The sequence below is a fragment of the Sinohyriopsis cumingii genome, chromosome 1 (genome assembly GCF_028554795.1).
Source record: "Sinohyriopsis cumingii isolate HCF-2022 chromosome 1, ASM2855479v2, whole genome shotgun sequence".
NCBI lineage: Eukaryota > Metazoa > Mollusca > Bivalvia > Unionida > Unionidae > Sinohyriopsis > Sinohyriopsis cumingii.
The window spans coordinates 127523007-127544176 of NC_142961.1; the positions used below are offsets into that span (position 1 = coordinate 127523007).

General features: G+C 34.2%; 1 protein-coding gene across 1 annotated transcript in view; it reads right to left on the minus strand.

Moving 5' to 3' along the window:
• The window catches only part of LOC149807838 (uncharacterized), a 118183-nt gene that overhangs the window by 55342 nt on the left and 41671 nt on the right, over positions 1-21170 (minus strand). Inside the window, exons 6-12 of the mRNA XM_089971347.1 lie at positions 13344-13535; positions 8649-8840; positions 7439-7630; positions 6590-6781; positions 4044-4235; positions 2955-3146; positions 2013-2204 (exon numbers count right to left, since the gene is read on the minus strand). Coding sequence (XP_089827473.1) covers positions 2013-2204; positions 2955-3146; positions 4044-4235; positions 6590-6781; positions 7439-7630; positions 8649-8840; positions 13344-13535 — 1344 coding nt within the window. The remainder of the gene's footprint in view (positions 1-2012; positions 2205-2954; positions 3147-4043; positions 4236-6589; positions 6782-7438; positions 7631-8648; positions 8841-13343; positions 13536-21170) is intronic.

The following is a 21170-nucleotide window of genomic DNA, read 5'->3' on the forward strand; positions in this document are numbered from 1 at the left end:
TACAGTACTTACTATATAATGCTCGTATGGTGAAAAATTAAGTTATCAGTGGTCCGTAACCATATAAATCAAAATCATAATATTTTTAAGGACGTTCTATCTTCAAATAGAAGGCATGATCAACAGAGTCAAGAATGTATAATTTAAAACAAGTAACTATGTGTTTCAATTATCAGATCTCATATATTCCAATGAACATAAAATTAGATCTGATTTTATCATGCAGTTATTGGGACGATAACTGATGAAGTGAACGAATCGAGAATAAAAGAGAAAAGAGCCCATCCTGCCACACAACGAAAGATTGATAGCGTAACGTTTCTTAACACGGCACTGAGATAACTTAGAATATGCTATTTATCTTCAGTATGTTACTTTGTATTATGCTATTTTAGAAGAACAAAAAAAGCCAAACGTGGTGATTTTACCAACCATCTGGTAATAGGGTAAATGCATGTATGTTTAGTGCAGATTTAAATGGGCAGACTATTTATGATGGTTAAATTTGCTTTATATTTGCATAACTGATAAGAACAAACAGTAGCAGTAGCAAAGAATTGTACATAGCGAAGCTAATATCAATTGTATTAGCCTACTTTGCCAAAAATCCATGAAATGGCTTGAAGATCTCACAAGAAGACTAAAACATGACATGCCATGCTTTATCATCAAGACCTTTGCATATTTTATCATACATTTATATTTTCTGATGGACAATATAACAGCCTGAGATGAAGTATATTATATAAAGAATTTAGAATAACTTATAAATGAATTAATAACAATGTATAAGATATTAATACTAATTTATAAATAATTCACCTCTTTCCAGTATTTTGAAAACTATTTACGCTTTTATTTTGAAGAGCTGAGAATAAACAACTATTATGAGAGATTATTAGTTACCCCAGTTCGCACCCCCAAACCCTATATATATATATATATATATATATATATATATATATATATATATATATATATATATATATTACTATAACTATACATGTTTTCAAAGCAATTTCTCCCTACATGCAAACACATTTGACGACTTTTATATCATATTCAAAAATGAAATTAATTATTATAGACTTCATCTGTACAATATGTCTACATAAATCAAAATTGCCTTATAAAGCATTCAAATATCCTAAAGAACAAAATTTGGTAAACTCTCCTTTTCAAAATCAAAATGAAAAAAATTATATTCGAGGATGGACAGCGTCATTAGTTTTACACTTGAAGAACAATACTTAAGTCCACATTTTCATTCATAGTATGAGACTACGATTCACTCCAGTTTACAATACAATATTATTAAAGTATTTACACTTCACATAATTAGCTTAACATTCTTCATCATATTAAATGTATCATATAAATAGGTTACGTTAATCAGCTTTATTAAACACAACTAGAGTGGGTACACCAACCGTGTTGAGTACTAACTGTTAGTTTATGTTTAGTCTTGTTCAATTTTTTTTTCTTTTGTTTTCTTTTATCAAGCTAAACATATGGGCTGATGTATATGTGGAAACTAGTTTGTGATTTGCAGAGAATCAGACATAAATTATAATATAAATGACGGTTTACATTGTTCATGATGAAAAGTAATACATCATTTTACTAAAATAAAGATGTATGTATATGGGATAATTAAATAACCGTGATGAAACAGTATAATTAAAAGAGGTGACCGGTTATATGAATTTTGGATAACAACAATTATGGTAGATAAATGAGGTAGCATGCATCCATTGTCTCACTCTGTCGAATATGTATCATCTACTGCACACAAGATGTATTAATAAAAGGGGAGTAATCGAAATAAACCGTCCATTATATCACTATAAGATGCATTTAGACATCATAACCACGAGTTCAGTGCACAAAACGGAATATTCTTTTTGTTTTCAAAACTCATTTAGAACTTGACAAAGTTTAAGACCATCAATTTAAAATCGTAATGTCCCTTTTCAAATGCTATAAACTAGGATGTAAATTAATGTCCTTACCAGAGCAAGTTCCAAGATCCCCTTCCCATTGTCCAGAACCATTGCATCGTACCAAACCTCGTCCTTGTAGGTGATAGCCTTCTTCACAAGTCAATGAAACGCTCGTATTATAACTAATGTTCCCTTTATTTCCTTCCAGGACAATGAGAGATCCATTTTTGGTGTTTTGAATGGGCTCTTCACAGTTTATTACTGAAAATAGAAAATAGTGTGAAAATTTTACAGTTTTAATTTAGCTGAATCCCTTTCTACGGTCGTACAGTTCAAAACTAATATGGAGCGCATGTCAAAATGTACCATTGTTCTAAAGGACACATATTTATACGTGTCATTTTGCAGAACCACTCTCTCCACTCGCTCGCAAGAAGTCACGAATAACGAAATATTAAAATTGTTTTGCAATTTTATGTAGATATTAATTTCTTTAATTTCGGATTCTTTAGATATCAGAAAATTCTCGGAAGGGTAGTCTGGATAAAGATAGTTTGTACGTTTATTCAAATGCAACTATTCGTAGAAAATTAGGCGTATCCTATCCTGGTTATGTGATGTCTAGTCTTGTTGTCAGAGCCGAACATAATTAGCATTGATTTCATAAATCTACATTTACAGGTAATAAACTGGATATTATAACAAATGTAAAAAAAAATGAAAAATTATATAAAGAAGATAAGTAGTTAAGTTATGATTCGAATGCTGGGATTAACCTTCAGTACAAAGTAACGAACTAGAAAGAAATCAGCCGTATACCCTTGTGATAACGTTGTAGAAATGAATTGGGAAATTGTGAAATTTTCAAGTTGAAACCAGTTTAGCCATACCGTGTTCTGTAATATAAAAGACAATGCGAGTTTTACATACTTTACTGTACTTGAGACCATGTCTTTATTTACATTTATATGCATTATTATCTCTACAAGCTAGGTTACTCTATTTATTTACCCGAACAATTCCCAATGGATCTTTGCCATTGCTCGTTGTCGATGCAACGTGCTTCACCACCACCCTCCAGTTTATATCCCTCAGAACAATTCAAGGACACTGATGTGTTGTAGATTCCGTTGCCTTCAATTCCATCTTTCAATGTTAGGAAGCCGTGTGCTACTTGCGGTAGTGGCGTATTACATCGTTTGACTGAAAATAACAAAACCACATGGGCAAATTGAAGTGCGGTAAGAATTTATCGATACCACAGTACACGCGATAAAGTCAAATATTCGAAATTGTGAAACATGCAAAATTATATGTGTACTCAATCCATCGTTTATAATTTAACTTGAATGTTGAGATTATTTTCCAGCGCACAGTTAAAATCGAAAAGGAACAGCTGTACATAACGGTAATACTTGTTCGGTGGACATTGGGAAACTACATTAAGTTTAAATTGAACATCTTTTGGGCATTTCTTGAGCTGCGGGAAAATAATACTGTTACCACGGTACACAGGAAATGGTCAAATATTAGATTGATTTGACGTTTAAACAAAAAGATTATATTTTAGGAGAACATATTATGTTAAATTCCAGAGTGATGTAATGATCATCTGTTTGTACTAAATAATGTTTTACTCATAATGAAGATTATAGGTTATATCCAGCTTTAAAAGTGTTGGGTCATGCTTGACTTCCTGAAGCTTCAATGTATTTCGAAAATCATAGGGTATTGGTAGTGTAGTTGAATAGCATCGATGATAAGAATAATTTATAGATTTACGTAAATAATTTTCAAAATTTCGAAACATGCACAATTATACGTGTACATATCCATCTTATATCATATAACTCGAATGTTGAGATTATTTGTCCGTGCCAGATAAAGATCGTACAGAAATCAGCTGTAGAACTCGATAATATTTTTTCAGTAGACATTGCGAAACTCCATCAGATATCAATTGAATCTTTTAGGCATTTATTGAGCTGAAAAAAGGAGAAGAACGCGACTTGTGTCTACATTATCGTACATGAAAGCATCCCAGAATTGTTAATTATATATAGTAGGAACTATGCAAGTTAGCGTACTTTATATATTTACCCGAACAATTGCCAATGTATCCCTGCCATTGCTCGTCGTCAGCACAACGTGAGAGACCAAGGCTCTCCAGTTCGTATCCCTCAGCACAAGTCAAGGACGCTGTTGTATTGTATGTTCCGTTGCCTTCAATTCCATCTTTGAATGTGAGGACACCGTGTGCTACTTGTGGTAGTGGTTTATTACATTGTTTGACTGAAAATAACAACATCACGTGAGCAAACTGAAGTGCCGTACGATAATATTGATACCACGGTACACACGATAAAGTGAAATATTCGATAGATGTGACGATCAAACAAAATAGAATGATATTTTCAAAGAACATACTATATTAAATGCCATAATGAAGTAATGATCATCTGTTTGTACTAAATAATGTTTTACACATAATGAGGACTCCATGCAACGTACAGCTTTTACAATATTGGGTCATGTTTAACTTCCTGAAGCTTCAATGTATTTCGAAAATCATAGGATAATTGAAATATAGATGAATAGCGTCGATGATAAGAATAAATTATAGATCTACGTAAATAATTATGGAAATTTTGAAACATGCAAAATAATATGTGTACTCTATCACTCTTATGTAATATAACTTAAATGTTGATATTATTTTTCAGTGCCCAATTAAGATCGAAAAGAAATCATCTATACATAACGGTAATAATTGTTCAGTGGACATTGGGAAACTACATCAGGTTTAAATCGAATATCTTTCAGGCATTTCTTGAGCTGCAAAAAGGAAGAAGAACGCGAGTTGTATCTACATTATCGTACATGAAAGCTTGAAAAAATAATTAAATCATGCATAGTAGCAACTCTGCAAGTTAGCGTACTTTATATATTTACCCGAGCAATTGCCAATGTATCCCTGCCATTGCTCGTGGTCACCACAACGTGAGTGACCAAACCTCTCTAGCTTGTATCCCTCAGCACAAGTCAAGGATGCTGTTGTGTTGTATGTTCCGTTGCCTTCAATTCCACTATTGTATGTTAGGACGCCGTGTGCTACTTGCGGTAGTGGCTTACTACATCTTTTAACTGAAAATAACAAAATCACATGGGCAAAATTGAAATGCGGGAAAATAATATTGTTTTCACAGGAAATGGTCAAATATTAGATTTTGATTTGACGTTTAAACAAAAAGATGATATTTTAGGAGAACATACTATGTTAAATTCCAGAGTGATGTAATGGTCATCTGTTTATCCTAAATAATGTTTTACTCATAATGAAGATTATAGGTTATATCCAGCTTTAAAAGTGTTGGATCATGTTTGACTTCCTGAAGCTTCAATGTATTTCGAAAATCATAGGGTATTGGTAGTGTAGTTTAATAGCATCGATGAAAAGAATAATTTATAGATTTACGTAAATAATTTTCAAAATTTCGAAACATGCACAATTATACGTGTACATATCCATCTTATATCATATAACTCGAATGTTGAGATTATTTTTCCTTGCCAGATAGAGATCGTAAAGAAATCAGCTGTATAACTCGGTAATAATTTTTCAGTAGACATTGGGAAACTACATCAGGTATAAATGTAATATGTTTTAGGCATTTATTGAGCTGCAAAAAGGAGAAGAACGCGAGTTGTGTCTACATTATCGTACATAAAAGCATGACATAATTGTTAATTATATATCGTAGCAACGATGCAAGTTAGCGTACTTTATATATTTACCCGAACAATTGCCAATGTATCCCTGCCATTGCTCGTCGTCAACACAACGTGAGTGACCAAGGCTCTCTAGTTTGTATCCCTCAGCACAAGTCAAGGACACTGTTGTATTGTATGTTCCGTTGCCTTCAATTCCACCTTTTGAATATTAGGAAGCCGTGTGCTACTTGCGGTAGTGGTTTATTACATCGTTTGACTGAAAATAACAAAATCACACGAGCAAACTGAAGTGCGGTAAGATAATATTGATACCACGGTACACACGATAAACTGAAATATTTGAGAGATGTGACGATTAAACAAAATAGAATGATATTTTCAAAGAACATACTATATCAAATGCCATAGTGAAGTAATGACCATCTGTTTGTACTAAAAATGTTTTGCACATAATGAAGACTCCATGCAACGTGCAGCTTTTACAATATTGGGCCATGCTTAACTTCCTGAAGCTTCAATGCATTTAGAAGATCATAGGATAATTGAAATGTAGTTGAATAGCATCGATGATAAGAATAAATTATAAATCTAGGTAAATAATTATGGAAATTTTGAAACATGCAAAATAATTTGCATACTCTATCAATCTTATATCATATAACTTAAATGTTGATATTATTTTTCAGTGCCCAATTAAGATCAAAAAGAAATCATCTATACATAACGGTAATAATTGTTCAGTGGACATTGGGAAACAACATCAGGTTTAAATCGAATATCTTTCAGGCATTTCTTGAGCTGCAAAATACAAGAAGAACGCGAGTTGTATCTACATTATCGTACATGAAAGCTTGACAAGATTTTAAATCATGCGTATTATCAACTATGCAAGTTAGCGTACTTTATATATTTACCCGAGCAATTGCCAATGTATCCCTGCCATTGCTCGTCGTCACCACAACGTGAGTGACCAAACCTCTCTAGCTTGTATCCCTCAGCACAAGTCAAGGACACTGTTGTATTGTATGTTCCTTTGCCTTCAATTCCACCATTGAATGTTTGGACACCGTGTGCTACTTGCGGTAGCGGCTTGCTACATTTTTTAACTGAAAATAACAAAATCACATGGGCAAATTGAAATGCGGGAAAATAATATTGTTACCACGGTACACAGGAAATGGTCAAATATTAGATTTTGATTTGACGTTTAAACAAAAAGATGATATTTTAGGAGAACATACTTTATTAAATTCCGGAGCGATGTAATGGTCATCTGTTTGTCCTAAATAATGTTTTACTCATAATGAAGATTATAGGTTATATCCAGCTTTAAAAGTGTTGGGTCATGCTTGACTTCCTGAAGCTTCAATGTATTTCGAAAATCATAGGGTATTGGTAGTGTAGTTGAATAGCATCGATGATAAGAATAATTTATAGATTTACGTAAATAATTTTCAAAATTTCGAAACATGCACAATTATACGTGTACATATCCATCTTATATCATATAACTCGAATGTTGAGATTATTTGTCCGTGCCAGATAAAGATCGTACAGAAATCAGCTGTAGAACTCGATAATATTTTTTCAGTAGACATTGTGAAACTCCATCAGATATCAATTGAATATCTTTTAGGCATTTATTGAGCTGAAAAAAGGAGAAGAACGCGACTTGTGTCTACATTATCGTACATGAAAGCATCCCAGAACTGTTAATTATATATAGTAGGAACTATGCAAGTTAGCGTACTTTATATATTTACCCGAACAATTGCCAATGTATCCCTGCCATTGCTCGTCGTCACCACAACGTGAGTGACCAAGGCTCTCTAGTTTGTATCCCTCAGCACAAGTCAAGGACGCTGTTGTATTGTATGTTCCGTTGCCTTCAATTCCATCTTTGAATGTGAGGACACCGTGTGCTACTTGTGGTAGTGGTTTATTACATCGTTTGACTGAAAATAACAAAATCACACGAGCATACTGAAGTGCCGTAAGATAATATTGATACCACGGTAAACACGATGTGAAATATTCGATAGATGTGACGATCAAACAAAATAGAATGATATTTTCAAATGACATACTATATTAAATGCCATAATGAAGTAATGATCATCTGTTTGTACTAAATAATGTTTTGCACATAATGAAGACTCCATATTATGTTCAGCACTGGTGAAGGACACTGTTGTATTGTATATTTCGTTGCCTGCAATTCCACCTTTGAATATTAGGACGCCGTGTGCTACTTGCAGTAGTGGCGTATTACATGATTTGACTGAAAATAATAAAATCACGTGGACAAAGTGAAAGTTCGGTTTGATTATGTTTATAACATGGTACACATGAAATAGTCATACATTCAATTGGTTTAAACATAAGACTATAACGTTATAAAATAGCATAAAATATTAAGTGTCACTTTGAAGAAATCAGCATCTGTCATCCCTACATAATTTGTTAAACATAATGAAGACTCCATCTTATTTATCTGAAACTTCTATATATTTCTGCAATCATAATCGAAGGGAAACATAACTGAAAACCATGGATGGTACAATAATTTATAGATCTACCGAAAAGATTTTCGACATTCTGGAACTTGCAAAATTACACTTGCTCCATCCGTCCAACACCAAATAACTTGAATGTTGAGATTCTGTTTAAGTTCAAAGTAGCGAAATAAAAGAAATCAGCTGTAGATCGTGAAAGAAATGGTTGTCGTGAAAGAAATGGTTGAGTGGAAATTGGGAAATCATAAGACTTTTGAATTGAATATGTTTTATGCATTTCTTGCCATACAAGATGAAGGAGAAATTGAGTTATATATGTTCTAAGTTACATGGAATTTTGACAAAATTTTAAATTATAGATATGTATATATATATATATATATATATATATATATATATATATATATATATATATATATATATATATATATATATATATATATATATATATATTTACCCAAACAATTCCCAATGGATCCCTGCCATTGCTCATCGTCAGCGCAACGTGATTGACCATGGTTGCCCAGTTTATATCCCTCAGTACAATTCAAGAACACAGTAGTATTGTAGGTTCCGTTTCCATCAATTCCACCTTTGAATGTTAGGGCACCGTGAGGTACTAGCGGTAATGGAATTTTACATCTTTTTACTGAAAATGACAATAAAACGTAGACACAGTGGATGGGTGATTAGACAAGGTGTTTACACTGATGCACATGAAAAAGGCAACCATTTGATTGGTTTGACCATGAAACAGAATCGTATGGAGCTTCATATGAACGGAATATATTAAATCCCATATTGAGTTAATTACCATGTGTTTGCAGTAAATAATGTATTAAACATAACAAAGACTCCATGCTACGTCGAGAATGTATATAATTCGGCCGTTTTGTATCTTCTGATATGCCAGTCTATTTTGAAATTAATAGGCTAATGAAAATGTAATTGAATACATTCGATGATAAAACTAATATTCAGATCTACCTTACCTATTTTCGACATCACGAAACTTGCAAAATTACACGTGTATTAAGGTTCTCCTAAAGCATAAAAATGCATATCAGTTTTGAATACCACCATTACATTGCAGACTTGTTTTAAGTTTTCAACAGCCATATAAAAAATTCCGTCTTATGTTTTATGGCTTGACATGAATAGAGCCACCTCGAATATCGATATACTTAAACCTATTAAGTAGGAATAAAGTTGAATAAAGAGAACCGTTCCTGAGACAGAAAAAACTAAGACAACTACTAAATAGAACAACACATCCCACTAGCTATATTACCGCTTTGTAATTAAACAAGTTACATAAATATGATATGATCCGTGTAACGGATTATGTATATATATATATATATATATATATATATATATATATATATATATATATATATATATATATATATATATATATATATATATATATATATATATATATATATATATATATATATATATATATATGTATATATATAATAGGCTTGCAACCTCCCTTAATGCGAGGAGCTTCTTGAACTGGTAGATTCTGCAATTACCAAGGACTGTTAAGTTAGTTCTCAGTTATATGGAATTAGATTTTTCTGATCACATTACCTCGCACCAATTCTGCTGATGGCTTTGCGAGGAAAGAAAACCCAATTGGAAGGGACTCTAACCATACAGGAAGTGTTACCTTTATTGTTATATTTACTTGTTTCAAACAATATTAGCCCTTAGCTATGTATTATTTGATAAAATAAAACTTAGTCGTTTCCTTAGACTTCAGGAAGATTTCGGAAAGGCCGCATGAAAATAAACTGTATTATCTGTACTGAAATGCAATAATTTATTAAATATAAGGCTAACCTATCGTGGTTATTTGATATCAAGTGTTCATGTTAGAGTTGAACGTAAATAAATGGATTGTTATGCATCTAAACCTATAGCTAATTTACTGTATGTCATGCTAACTGGATAGTAAAACAGGTATAACAAAAACTAAAATGAGTTTATGAGCACAATGAGTAATTAAGTTATTGATTGAATGATACGATTCTTTTTCAGTGCACGGTAAAGGACTGAAAGGAATCATCTGTGAGTCTAGGGTTAAATCGATAAAGGAAACTGCAAATTTAAAACAGTTTAATTGAATGTCTTTTCTGCATTTCTTGCGCTGCAAATTGAAAGAGAAAGCTAGTAATATATAGTTCATTGTACATGAAAGCGTGTCAACATTTAAAAGTTTAGGTATTATCAAAGTTGCATACAAGGGTAAATTACATATGTACCCGAACAATTCTCAATGGATCCCTGTCATTTCTCATCGGCAGTGAAACGGATTGACCAAGAATGTCCAGTTTGTATCGCTTATTACAATTCAATGTCATGGTTGTATTGTAGTTTCCGTTGCCTTTTCTACGTTTTACGCTCTTTAAATTAGTAACAAGAAAAGAATGTTGACAAGACGCTTTGCAAAATTTAACAAATAATTTATATCTCTAGAAAAATAAGGTAAACATGAGAAAAAGATCTTACGGTTTTACGAATCAAATCCAAAAATAATCCAAGAACAATCCAACAACATATTGACAGTTGCCAAATAGTACAACACATCCCACTAGCTATACTATGGCTTTGAAATCAAACGTTTTAAATAGATAGGAAGGTTGGAATGAAATATTTGATAAGTAAGCAGCCCACCTTAATTAGGGAGCTTCTATTGTTTGTAAGGACTTCTCATTATGTTCTTAATCATGTGTAATGAGATTTGTCTGATCATATTATCTCTCATTAATTCAGTCGATGGCTTTGCGTAGAAAGAAAAACCAACGGATATGGACTGTGGCCATACAGGAAGTGTTTTCCTTATTTTTATATTTACTTGTTTAAACAATATTGGTCCTTAAATATTTATTATTTGATTATATGAAAGCTTCATCAATTCCACTAATTTCAGGAAGATTTCGGAAAGATCTCATGGACAACATAATTTAACATCTGTATTGAAATGCAACAATTTGTTAAATATGCGGCGTAACCTATCGTGGTTATTTTGATGTCAAGTGTTCATGATGGAGCGGAACATAAGTTAACTTTTTATCGTGCATCTGAACCTATAGCTAATTGACTATAGTTCAACCTATTACGGGGATAATGCAACATAGCTAATAAACTGGATAGTATAACAAGTATAACAACACATAAATGATTATAAAAGGACAATATGTTTAGAATTAGACTCTGTAATAGCGATAATACTTATTTTAAAACTATTTTCCATACATTGTTTAATAATTGTTTTTTTTGTCTGAATATTTCGGTTCGACGTTCGCTTCATCAAGTAGGTTACCTTTGTGTTAGCCATTTTGTTCCAATATTTATTCGACTACCCTAAAACTGCTTTATTCAGTATTTCTTTGCAAAAGATTTCTCACAATTATGTTATAGGTTACCTTTTACGGGCACGACTAATGTTTCCAAATGTTTGCTATTATGCATTTGAGAATAATGTGCTTTGTGTTAAAAAAATCCTTTATTCTCAAGATGCCCCTACATACTTGCTCTTAAAGACACATTATCTTTACCATTCTTTCCTTAGTTTCCAAGAAAGTTGCTACCTTCCACTACTAACACCTTTTTCACATAAAGTGGCAAATTAAATCTTATCGAACAAAATGGGAGAAGTGAGGCAATCTCAATATTTTTGAAGTACCTAACCTGACAATTTGCTCAGACAGCCTCACCATTGCATACGTTATCAAACTTGTAAAATTTATTGAAACGTCTCTACAAGAATTGGTAGAAATAGAGTAGAGACTGTATGCCTTGTGCAATATCAAGCCTCGTTAAAAAAATGTCCTCGACCATAAATGTCAGTCGCTGTTAATTTAAGCTTTGATTTTAGAATATGCAAATAACTAATTTCCTGGAAAAAGTTTTAGAGTTAGGCAGGCATATACTTGAGCTGATGAGACAATTTGCGATGGTATACAAAGGTAAAAAAAATAATGATAATAAATTCTCTTTAGACGGTAGAAAACGGAACGAAAAATAAACAATATAATAGGACATTTAAAGGTCAGACTCACGGTGCACTGGAAGAAGGATCCACTAACCTGTTTACATTACTATTTCTGTATTTTGAAGAAAGAAACGATATAATAGGACACATTAACGTCAGAATCAAGGTGCATTGGAAAAAAGATCCACTAACCTGTTTACATAATTCTTACAGAAGAAATATTGCTTCAGGGAAGGAAGAAAGTAATTTCAGTCATAATGAATATATTATCAAGCAGTGACTGTCAGCTCTGCTTGTCGGCCAGAGACACATCAAATATTTTCTGCCAGAGTAAAGACCACATGTATACAATGCTTCAAAACTGCCTGCTTCAATGATCATTTAAGTGTACTGATCTTCATTTCTGTATTTTGAAGACGAAAATAAACGGAACATTTTTATAACCGTTGTTCCAAAACTTTCACTGACTTACGGGTTATTTCTTGTCTTGCAGTAAGGAATATCTGAATATGTTTCAGAAAGGAACGTGGTTAACAACAGTACAATATATGTAATATTAAAAACATAACATTACAATGTAAACTGTTTGTTCTACACGATTTGTTTATTTTGTGAAGTTAAAACAATTGGTGAAATGCATTAAAAACTAAGACTGTTAACTGTTAAGACCGTCAAACAACCCAATCTCAATGAATAGTAATTTATGTGTCTGGTAATTTATGTGTACTATATGTTTTCAATCTGAAAATTACCACCGTTTATTATTCTATGTATTCGTTGTTAGTTTGGTATCTTATTTTTTAATTTTAATCTCGATTTTCTATGTTCTTCCACGATGACAAATACAATGAAAGACGCCGTATAGACCGGAACTTGTTAATGATTAGCATGTTATTTTCAGACATTAATATAGATATAAAATTTGTCTAAGAGTATAAGTGATCATCAAGTGTTGCCTTCCTATATAACATAGGAAGAAAATCAATTCAATGTGTTTAACGTCTTGAAACATTCCGCATAGGAGACAGGTCATTGATGTATTTGTGGCAAGTGTTTTAACATGAAATCAAGGGTAAAAGACAAAGTTGAAGTATCTTTTCTTATTTGCTGTTTATATGATATTATCAATTACAATTTCATAACTACCTGAGCAGTTCCCTAACGTTCCATTCCACTGATTGATACCCATGCACATAGTTGATCTGGGTCCTATAATAGTGTATCCTTCTATGCATTGTATTGTTAATGATGAATTAAGCGCGACATTTCCTTCGTTGCCAGAAATAAATTTGTGTAAACTTCTCCTGGGAAAAGAAGGTGGCTTCGGACACAAGATTCCTAAACAAATAAAGAAACAAAAGGCATTTAAAAACATACATTATTCTAGATTAACATATATATACAATTCAACACATAAGACACCAGCATGTTCCAACGCGATAAGGAATAATTACTTAAATTAAATTCAAAAACGCAATATATGACAAATGGCCGGTTCTTTTCGACAATTGTTCAAATGATACAATATTTAACTAACATATAATACTTTTCAACATATTTACTTTTGTTCATTACTTTTATTTTAACATTTTTGTTCACCATTGCCATTTGTACATTTTAGAGTTGTATTCATATGTAGCGTTAGATTTGTAAAATGTATGTATTGGTGAATCAATACTCTGAAAAGTTACCCTCGAAGTCGAAAACGACTTTGACTAACCGAAACAAATATTTCAGATATTTATTCAATTCGAATCGCAAAAGAGAACGCCTGTACAGTCTCATATTTTATATTTTGTCTGTCATATATACACGAATTAAGACCTGCCATCTGGCCTCACTTCGGCTTGCATGCAGATATTATGATATACATAAACCAGGAGGTAGCTTTAAGTATTGGCCAATCAGTAAGGTCACTTACGAATAATTGTGTCATTTCTACATAGCAGATATAAATCATCGCGTAGTGAACAGTTAAACATGGCTGATGTTGCAATGCAGAGCTACCTGACATGGGGCTGAAACTTTCCAAAGTTTTCGTCTATATCACATATTTGCATTCATGTTGTTATGTCAAGCTACTGGAATGTATGTTGGAATTTCCAAAATGTTTCATTGTATCTGGAAATACTTTATTGTTTTACTCTTGAGCTAGATCAACAGCTACACCGCTCTGCCCCAAACATGGATCAGGCGGCCAATCACATATGTTCATCCTATTGGATGTGGCGGCAGATGGCAAGAACTATGTGGACAGCGTAGGGCATCATATCCATGTACAGTTGGACCTAATGACCAACCCTTGCATCCAAATTCGTGTCTAGCCCTCCTAAAACGGGATTTTTACAGAAATGGACTCGGGAATTAGAGTGACTCTGCTCAATCTTCCTTACTTAAATCCATCTCAAGGATAAGTTTTGACATTTTCCTCTGCCCCGACTTGATACCTTTAGTTAATGTGACAAAAGGCCAACGGCTAAATAGTTAGCGTGTATGCAATAGGAACTATATTTTAAGAACTTCAGACATATAGCTTACGTGCTGGAGAGAACCAATATTCTACCTAGGCAGCCTCATCCATATTTAGGGTTATATTGCCCACCTTCCTAGCATGAAGAATTAGAGAGGGAAGGTCACCTAAGTATTGCATGCTTTACATTAACCATGATAGCATGACGCAGATTAAAGGGATATTACTTTAGCGGTCGACAATCAAGAAGGATACCAAAGGCAACTCCTCTTGCAATCGGTGCATGGAATATGTGCAGACTAATGGACTTTACATCGGTAGAGAGACTAGAGAGAAGAAGTTTCAGCCGGACTAGAACTTATCAAGTTTATTACATAAATAGCTGTCCTCAATGAAATGTACCTACCTAAAGAAGGAAATCTCACTGATGTAGAAGGCGGCTAAAATTTATTCTGGCCTTGTCGACGAAAAGAAGAGCAACTTTAAGCTGGTGACGTGCATGACATCAAATTGAACTAGTCATATGTCTTAAATACTACACAAATGGAGCAAATGAGAGTCTAATGCAAATGGAATAAGACATTCAACTATCATCAGTGTCTATGCAAACACCAAGAATAGACCCAGATGATTTCATGCTGGAGTTAGTACAGATCACCAGATACGGCCTGGCCTCATCGGCAAAGATGACTTTGGCAAATGCAATAACAAAGCGGCCGCATCTACTTAGGAAATGCCCTACTCACGATATTCTTATCACAACCCGCTGCATGCTGCGCAAAGTGAAACTTGACATCAAAAAGACATCTTCGCTCTAAGCATTGACATCTGACTACGTCATCATCAGGAGAAAAAGAAAGTTAGAACGACGAGTGACGAATGTCATGACAAGTGCAATAATCTAGAATATTCACAGGTTAAAAGCCTCCAAGCGAATATCGTTGGTCAGAATAGCAGACGACGATTTGAAAACAGAGTGAAGGAAGTATTTGTTAGATAATTCTTAGGCCTGCTAGAAAAAACACAGGAAACTCCAAGAACGTCGACAAAAAATTGGCATCCTTCGGAGACCTTTTCAATTCGGTTTTATCCAAACATATCTGGTGTACCTACGTTAGCATCAAAATTGGTTAGAAGAGACAGATCTGCCATACGGGCATTACTGAACGAGACGCATCGGCTCAAAGATGCATGCCAAATGACAGCGCTTCATCGTGTAAGAAGGAATTCTTTGCAAAACGCCTAGATGAATATAGAATAAAAACTTTAAGAATTGCAGGACTCATGCCTGAGCATGAATGCAGACGAGATGCAGCCCTACGCAAACTGTGATGGCAGGAATACGTCCTATGAAAGACAATCTATGGGCCACAGTCGCTAGAACGTCTCACAAATACAAACGCTTTAGACACCACACCGCAAATTTATGACGCAATGATGCTAAAAATGGGTTGTACACTTAAAAAAAATCCCGAATCAACACTCATCTATCAATGAGGAATATCGCCTGCCTAAGTTGGAAGTCACCATATGTTTGGCAGGTCTTACAACGATGTCTAAAAATGATACAATAGTTGACTTACTGACAAATAGCAAACTATCTAGAGCAATTGATGAACCAGCACGTATGTACAATGGTGGAGATTCACTGCTACCAAATACAATGGTATGAAGTGTTCGAAAATCAGGCCGATATTTGGTTTCCCAGAAAATTCATTGTAATGGTTTTGATAGGGTGACACATCTTAGCCTTTGCCATTCAACAACCGAGTCAAACAACATGCTAATCAAAATCCTTTTTCTGTAAGATGTGCTCTGCGATGCTTGCAGACGCTTTCCGTGACCATACCATTGTGATCGACATTAAATACCAGACTGATAGCAAGCTCTTCAATCACAGGAGACGGCATGCGAAGACGAAGCTAAAAGAAGTGACGTTTGATGATCTACCATTTACTTATAATTGATCACAGAATAAAAGGTAAGTCCAATATTAAACATATGACTAATTTATTTACAGCTAGGTACAGTTTGGGTCGCACACCATATACTGGCCGAAATCGAAAAGTAATCACTCACGAAGATAAATTTCGAAACAGAATCCATAAGCTAAGTGCACCATCTTGAGTCGATATATACCAGCTTTTAGTAGAATCTTGTTTTGTTCTTATTAGTTTTCGTAAATACTTAAATTGACAAAGAGAGACGAAGCCTTTTGATTTGTATGTTCATATGGTAAAGCTTTATCAATTTTGAAATTGGTTCATTTTCTTCTATCTCTCTCTCTCTTTATATATATATATATATATATATATATATATATATATATATATATATATATATATATATATATATACACACACACATTCGGAAGGCTGGATATTTATGCAAATCATAAAGGTCTACAGCTACAAGTGATGTTTCTGAACCCATATAATGATACAAAGAACTGTTACGTTATTTATTAGTTTGTATGGGAAATAATGGAGGAGTTGTTGCCCAAAATAGTGCCCGATTTTGGGAGAGCAATCTTAGGACGAATTCAGTATTCTCAATAAATGCAAAGTAATCTTTGTATTATATATGACAATGCTTTTCTACCCAGTTTTCAGCAAGGAAGAGAATACTCTACAAACAATGTAATTGAATTTATTATGTATTCTAAATTAAATACAACCGGAGATTCACCAGTATACGGTAGCATTATTAATGTTTAATTACCACTGAACTTTGCCGCGCGCTAGGTCTATAAAAGCTTTGATACGGTCTACTTATAATTTAAATTCAAAATCATATTGTGAATGCATGCGCACTGAAACAATGTTTCAATTTTATCTTGTTGATATATATTTTTTCTATTGATCTTAGTGAAGATTGCTTTTTCAGCTTGTGATAGACCGAAATTATGCTTTTAGCTGAGTCAATTCCATACCACGTACATGTGATTTGAGCATTGAAGAGGCATTGAAACAATTATAGCTCTATTTCTGTTCTGTCATCGATTGTTTGGTAGCATAGTGTGGAAAATCTATTTTGTTTATTGAATTATCAATAAAGTCTCTATGGAATATCATTTTCGTTTAGGTTTGGGTGCATAAATAAAATGTGATTTCTGTTATGAATGTAATTCCAATTCAGCTCTGTGGCGCTAATAGAGGATTGGAACCCATGACATGGGTCATGCAATTCAGATTTGTAGATCTTAGAAAGTAAATTCTGAGAAATTCGGAAAGCTAAAATTAAAACAACTTTATTTAGACTCTCATTACCGTCTAAAGAGGACAAATATGTATGCCTAGTCACTTGAATGCTCTCTACTGGATGGACCCAAGCTAAGCACATGACCTGTATGGCTTCTTTTGTTAGCCCCACATCCAAAACACTATCAAACACTTAAACAGGGTACGTTTCAAAGTATCTGCTGTTTGACAGCTAGGAAAATAAAAGTTCATCGTCGTCTTGGCTTATTATATATTGATACAAATCACCATTAGTGCAAGAAAGGCGATGGGTGCGGTTTACCCGTGGACCTGGGTTAAAATCTCCGTGGAGTACGAATTAAAAATGGCCTGACCTGTATGATAGTTTCATTTGTATTAAAATAGTAATTCTGCCTACCATTGTCAAGCACTTTTCTACAGAACCCATGGATAGCACTTTCCATTATATCTAGTGTATATTTATAATTCTCTCTCTCTCACTTTCTATCTCTCTCACTTTCTCTCTGTCGATCTAAGTATGTATGTATGCATGTATTTTAAATTATTTCTTCCTGATGTTTTAGTTATGGTATTTGTAATGATTAAATATATCCCGATGAGGATTCACGGTCCGCTGGTGCGTCGATGATATTCGTGAAAGATACCACTGACCACCTCTAGACCAGTAACGTAACAATGAACGCAACTGGAAATGCAGTCGAATCGATACATGGAGTTTTCAACCAAAGGTTCGTAGCGCAGCGAGTCGATCCATGTTAAACGGCGACAAAGAATTTTCATAAGTAATTCTACTGTCAAATATCTTTTGGATTTTGCAGCTGTTTAAGAAACGTTATTTTCGGTGCTAAACACACAGTTGTACTTGCTTAACAAGACACTGACAACGATGTGATCTGGCCGTCCCGTTACTGTTGATGCTGGTAAGGTAAGACTGAAAAAACCTCCGTTGCGGATGCCTAGAGTGACATCATCGTTGAATGATGAACAACGGCTGTTCTCTGTTATGGATAGTGGAGGCAATTCAACGTGGTCATGGTTTACTATGACCGCAGACAGTATTAAGCGTAATGTTGCTGCTTTATTCACATGGCATATATAATCACAGAAGGGAGTTTCATCACCACGATATGTATTCATAGCGCTTCATCGTAACCACCTAGTAGATTCACATACTTGAAACCCAGTGATGTGTAATACGCTCGGGGTCAGTAATGAACACCAAGAACCATCTGAAGAAGTGCTCTGTGATTTTGGGAAGAATCATGTCGCAGATGCGTATCATCCTTTCATAGCGTTTACGGGGTATAATCAGAATGTTGCATATATCGCAGCGGGATTTCACAACATTATATCAGATATATTATTTGCTACTGGAACACTTGGATTTTTTAGAAAATTTGTCATTGACATACATTTTTAAGCTCGTGTAGCACGAACACCATTATCGGCTACTGGTTACAGAGATATCGCTGTGATATTATCAGAGAAGACAGTGTAGTTCAAAGGTGATGTTGGACGAATGAGGGTGGTTGATGCACCTATGGAAATTATGTAAGATGTAATTGAACTGTTCATGATGTACAAAATGTCGTATCAGCACATTAATTTTGAACCGTTCATGATGTATAAAATGACATATTAGCACGTGAACGTTCACCTGACACACGGTCACATAATAGCGATACAGTCGGCATCTATTAGGATATATGGAACAACACTACTAATGAAATCAACGGCATTGGAACCACCAAAAAAATTATCGTTGACAAAATGTAAAATAAAAACTTTAACGACGTTAAAAACTCAAAGACCGGTATTAAACTTGATCTTTCCACGAGGGCGATCAGCGATACAACAAAGAATGGTGGTTTATTCCAGCTTCTAGCAGCTGTACCATCATTGAATGTCTCTGCAGCTCTAGCAGCTACGCTCGCTGCCGTTGAAACAACTACCAGCATTGTATTGAAAAAAGCAATGGGGGACGGTACTGGGACCTGCCCCAAGATATCAATAAAAGAAACGGGGCCTATGACTACCAGGAACGCTGCCCTGTCAGGGTCTTCGACTACCAGAAACATTTCGCTAAGCTAGCATCCCGTGTCCAATTTTGATTTATTTAATGCTTCTTGGTGATTAAGCATCAAACGTTTAGAGGATTTTTCATGCGTGACCAGTTATCAGAACAATCAAGCCACGTTGAAACTTGTATCATCAATCTCGATTTCATTTCTGGTCTAGTTACTCACTGGGTTGCGAATGCTATAGACCCAGAAATTGTTGTTTATTTTGATTCATATAAATTAGCGCCAACAAAATATTTTTTTAAAATACATCGCTGGATTTGCCAGCAAATCCCAAACTGGTAAATCAGCAATATTATAATTCCTCGTCTTGGTCATTGACGACGCCATAATTAGAATATGTATACATATGATAATGACCGCAGAAATAACTTCATGACTGGAGCAGATTATCGTGAACACAAATCCGAAGACGACTAAGATGATATCAGCGACATCAACAAAGCTTGAACTCGACATCAGCTTTCCTACTTCGCTCAATGGTAGGTCACTTGAGATAGCACTTGCACAATTACGGTTTATTACAGTCGGCCGAACATCAAAATAAAATCATTTGGTTGATTATCCGCTAACAACTCACTGGTATTCGTGTATAAAAATTAGGTTGATAGTGGAACGGGCCAGCCCGTTCGCGACTGGAACATTGTTTACATTCCAACAGGATCACATCAAATCAATGATGAACTTCAACGCAGATTTAAATCAATAACAAGGAAAGATTCAAAGATCTATATCATTTATTTTATTGGCCTTATAAATACAGTAATGAATCCTTCTTATAACCGTGGCAAATTAATGTGCCTTATACATACAATGAGGGATCCGGTACCCAAAAACAATCTGGATTCCCTAAACACTACGTCATGATAACTTCAACCACGCGCGGTCGCTCAGTAACATGCAACGTGTTTATACCTGAATACTTGTTTTTTTTTATACAAAGAAGTTGGCCTGTGCTTATTTCATAGTTATAAAAGACAAACCAAAAATATGGCTTTAGCATTTTGATTTCCTCTCGGACTTATCGTTGATGATTGTATCATTGATGAGATTTTATAACTGTATGCAAAAAGTTTGACCGTGCAACAATTTTTGTTCTGTCGAGATAATCTTAAGGATCTTTTATTGGGCCACTATTTGTGCCCTCGACCTCACCACTGGCTCTTTATGATAGTGCCGTTTCAGCGCTCTGTATTTTCTG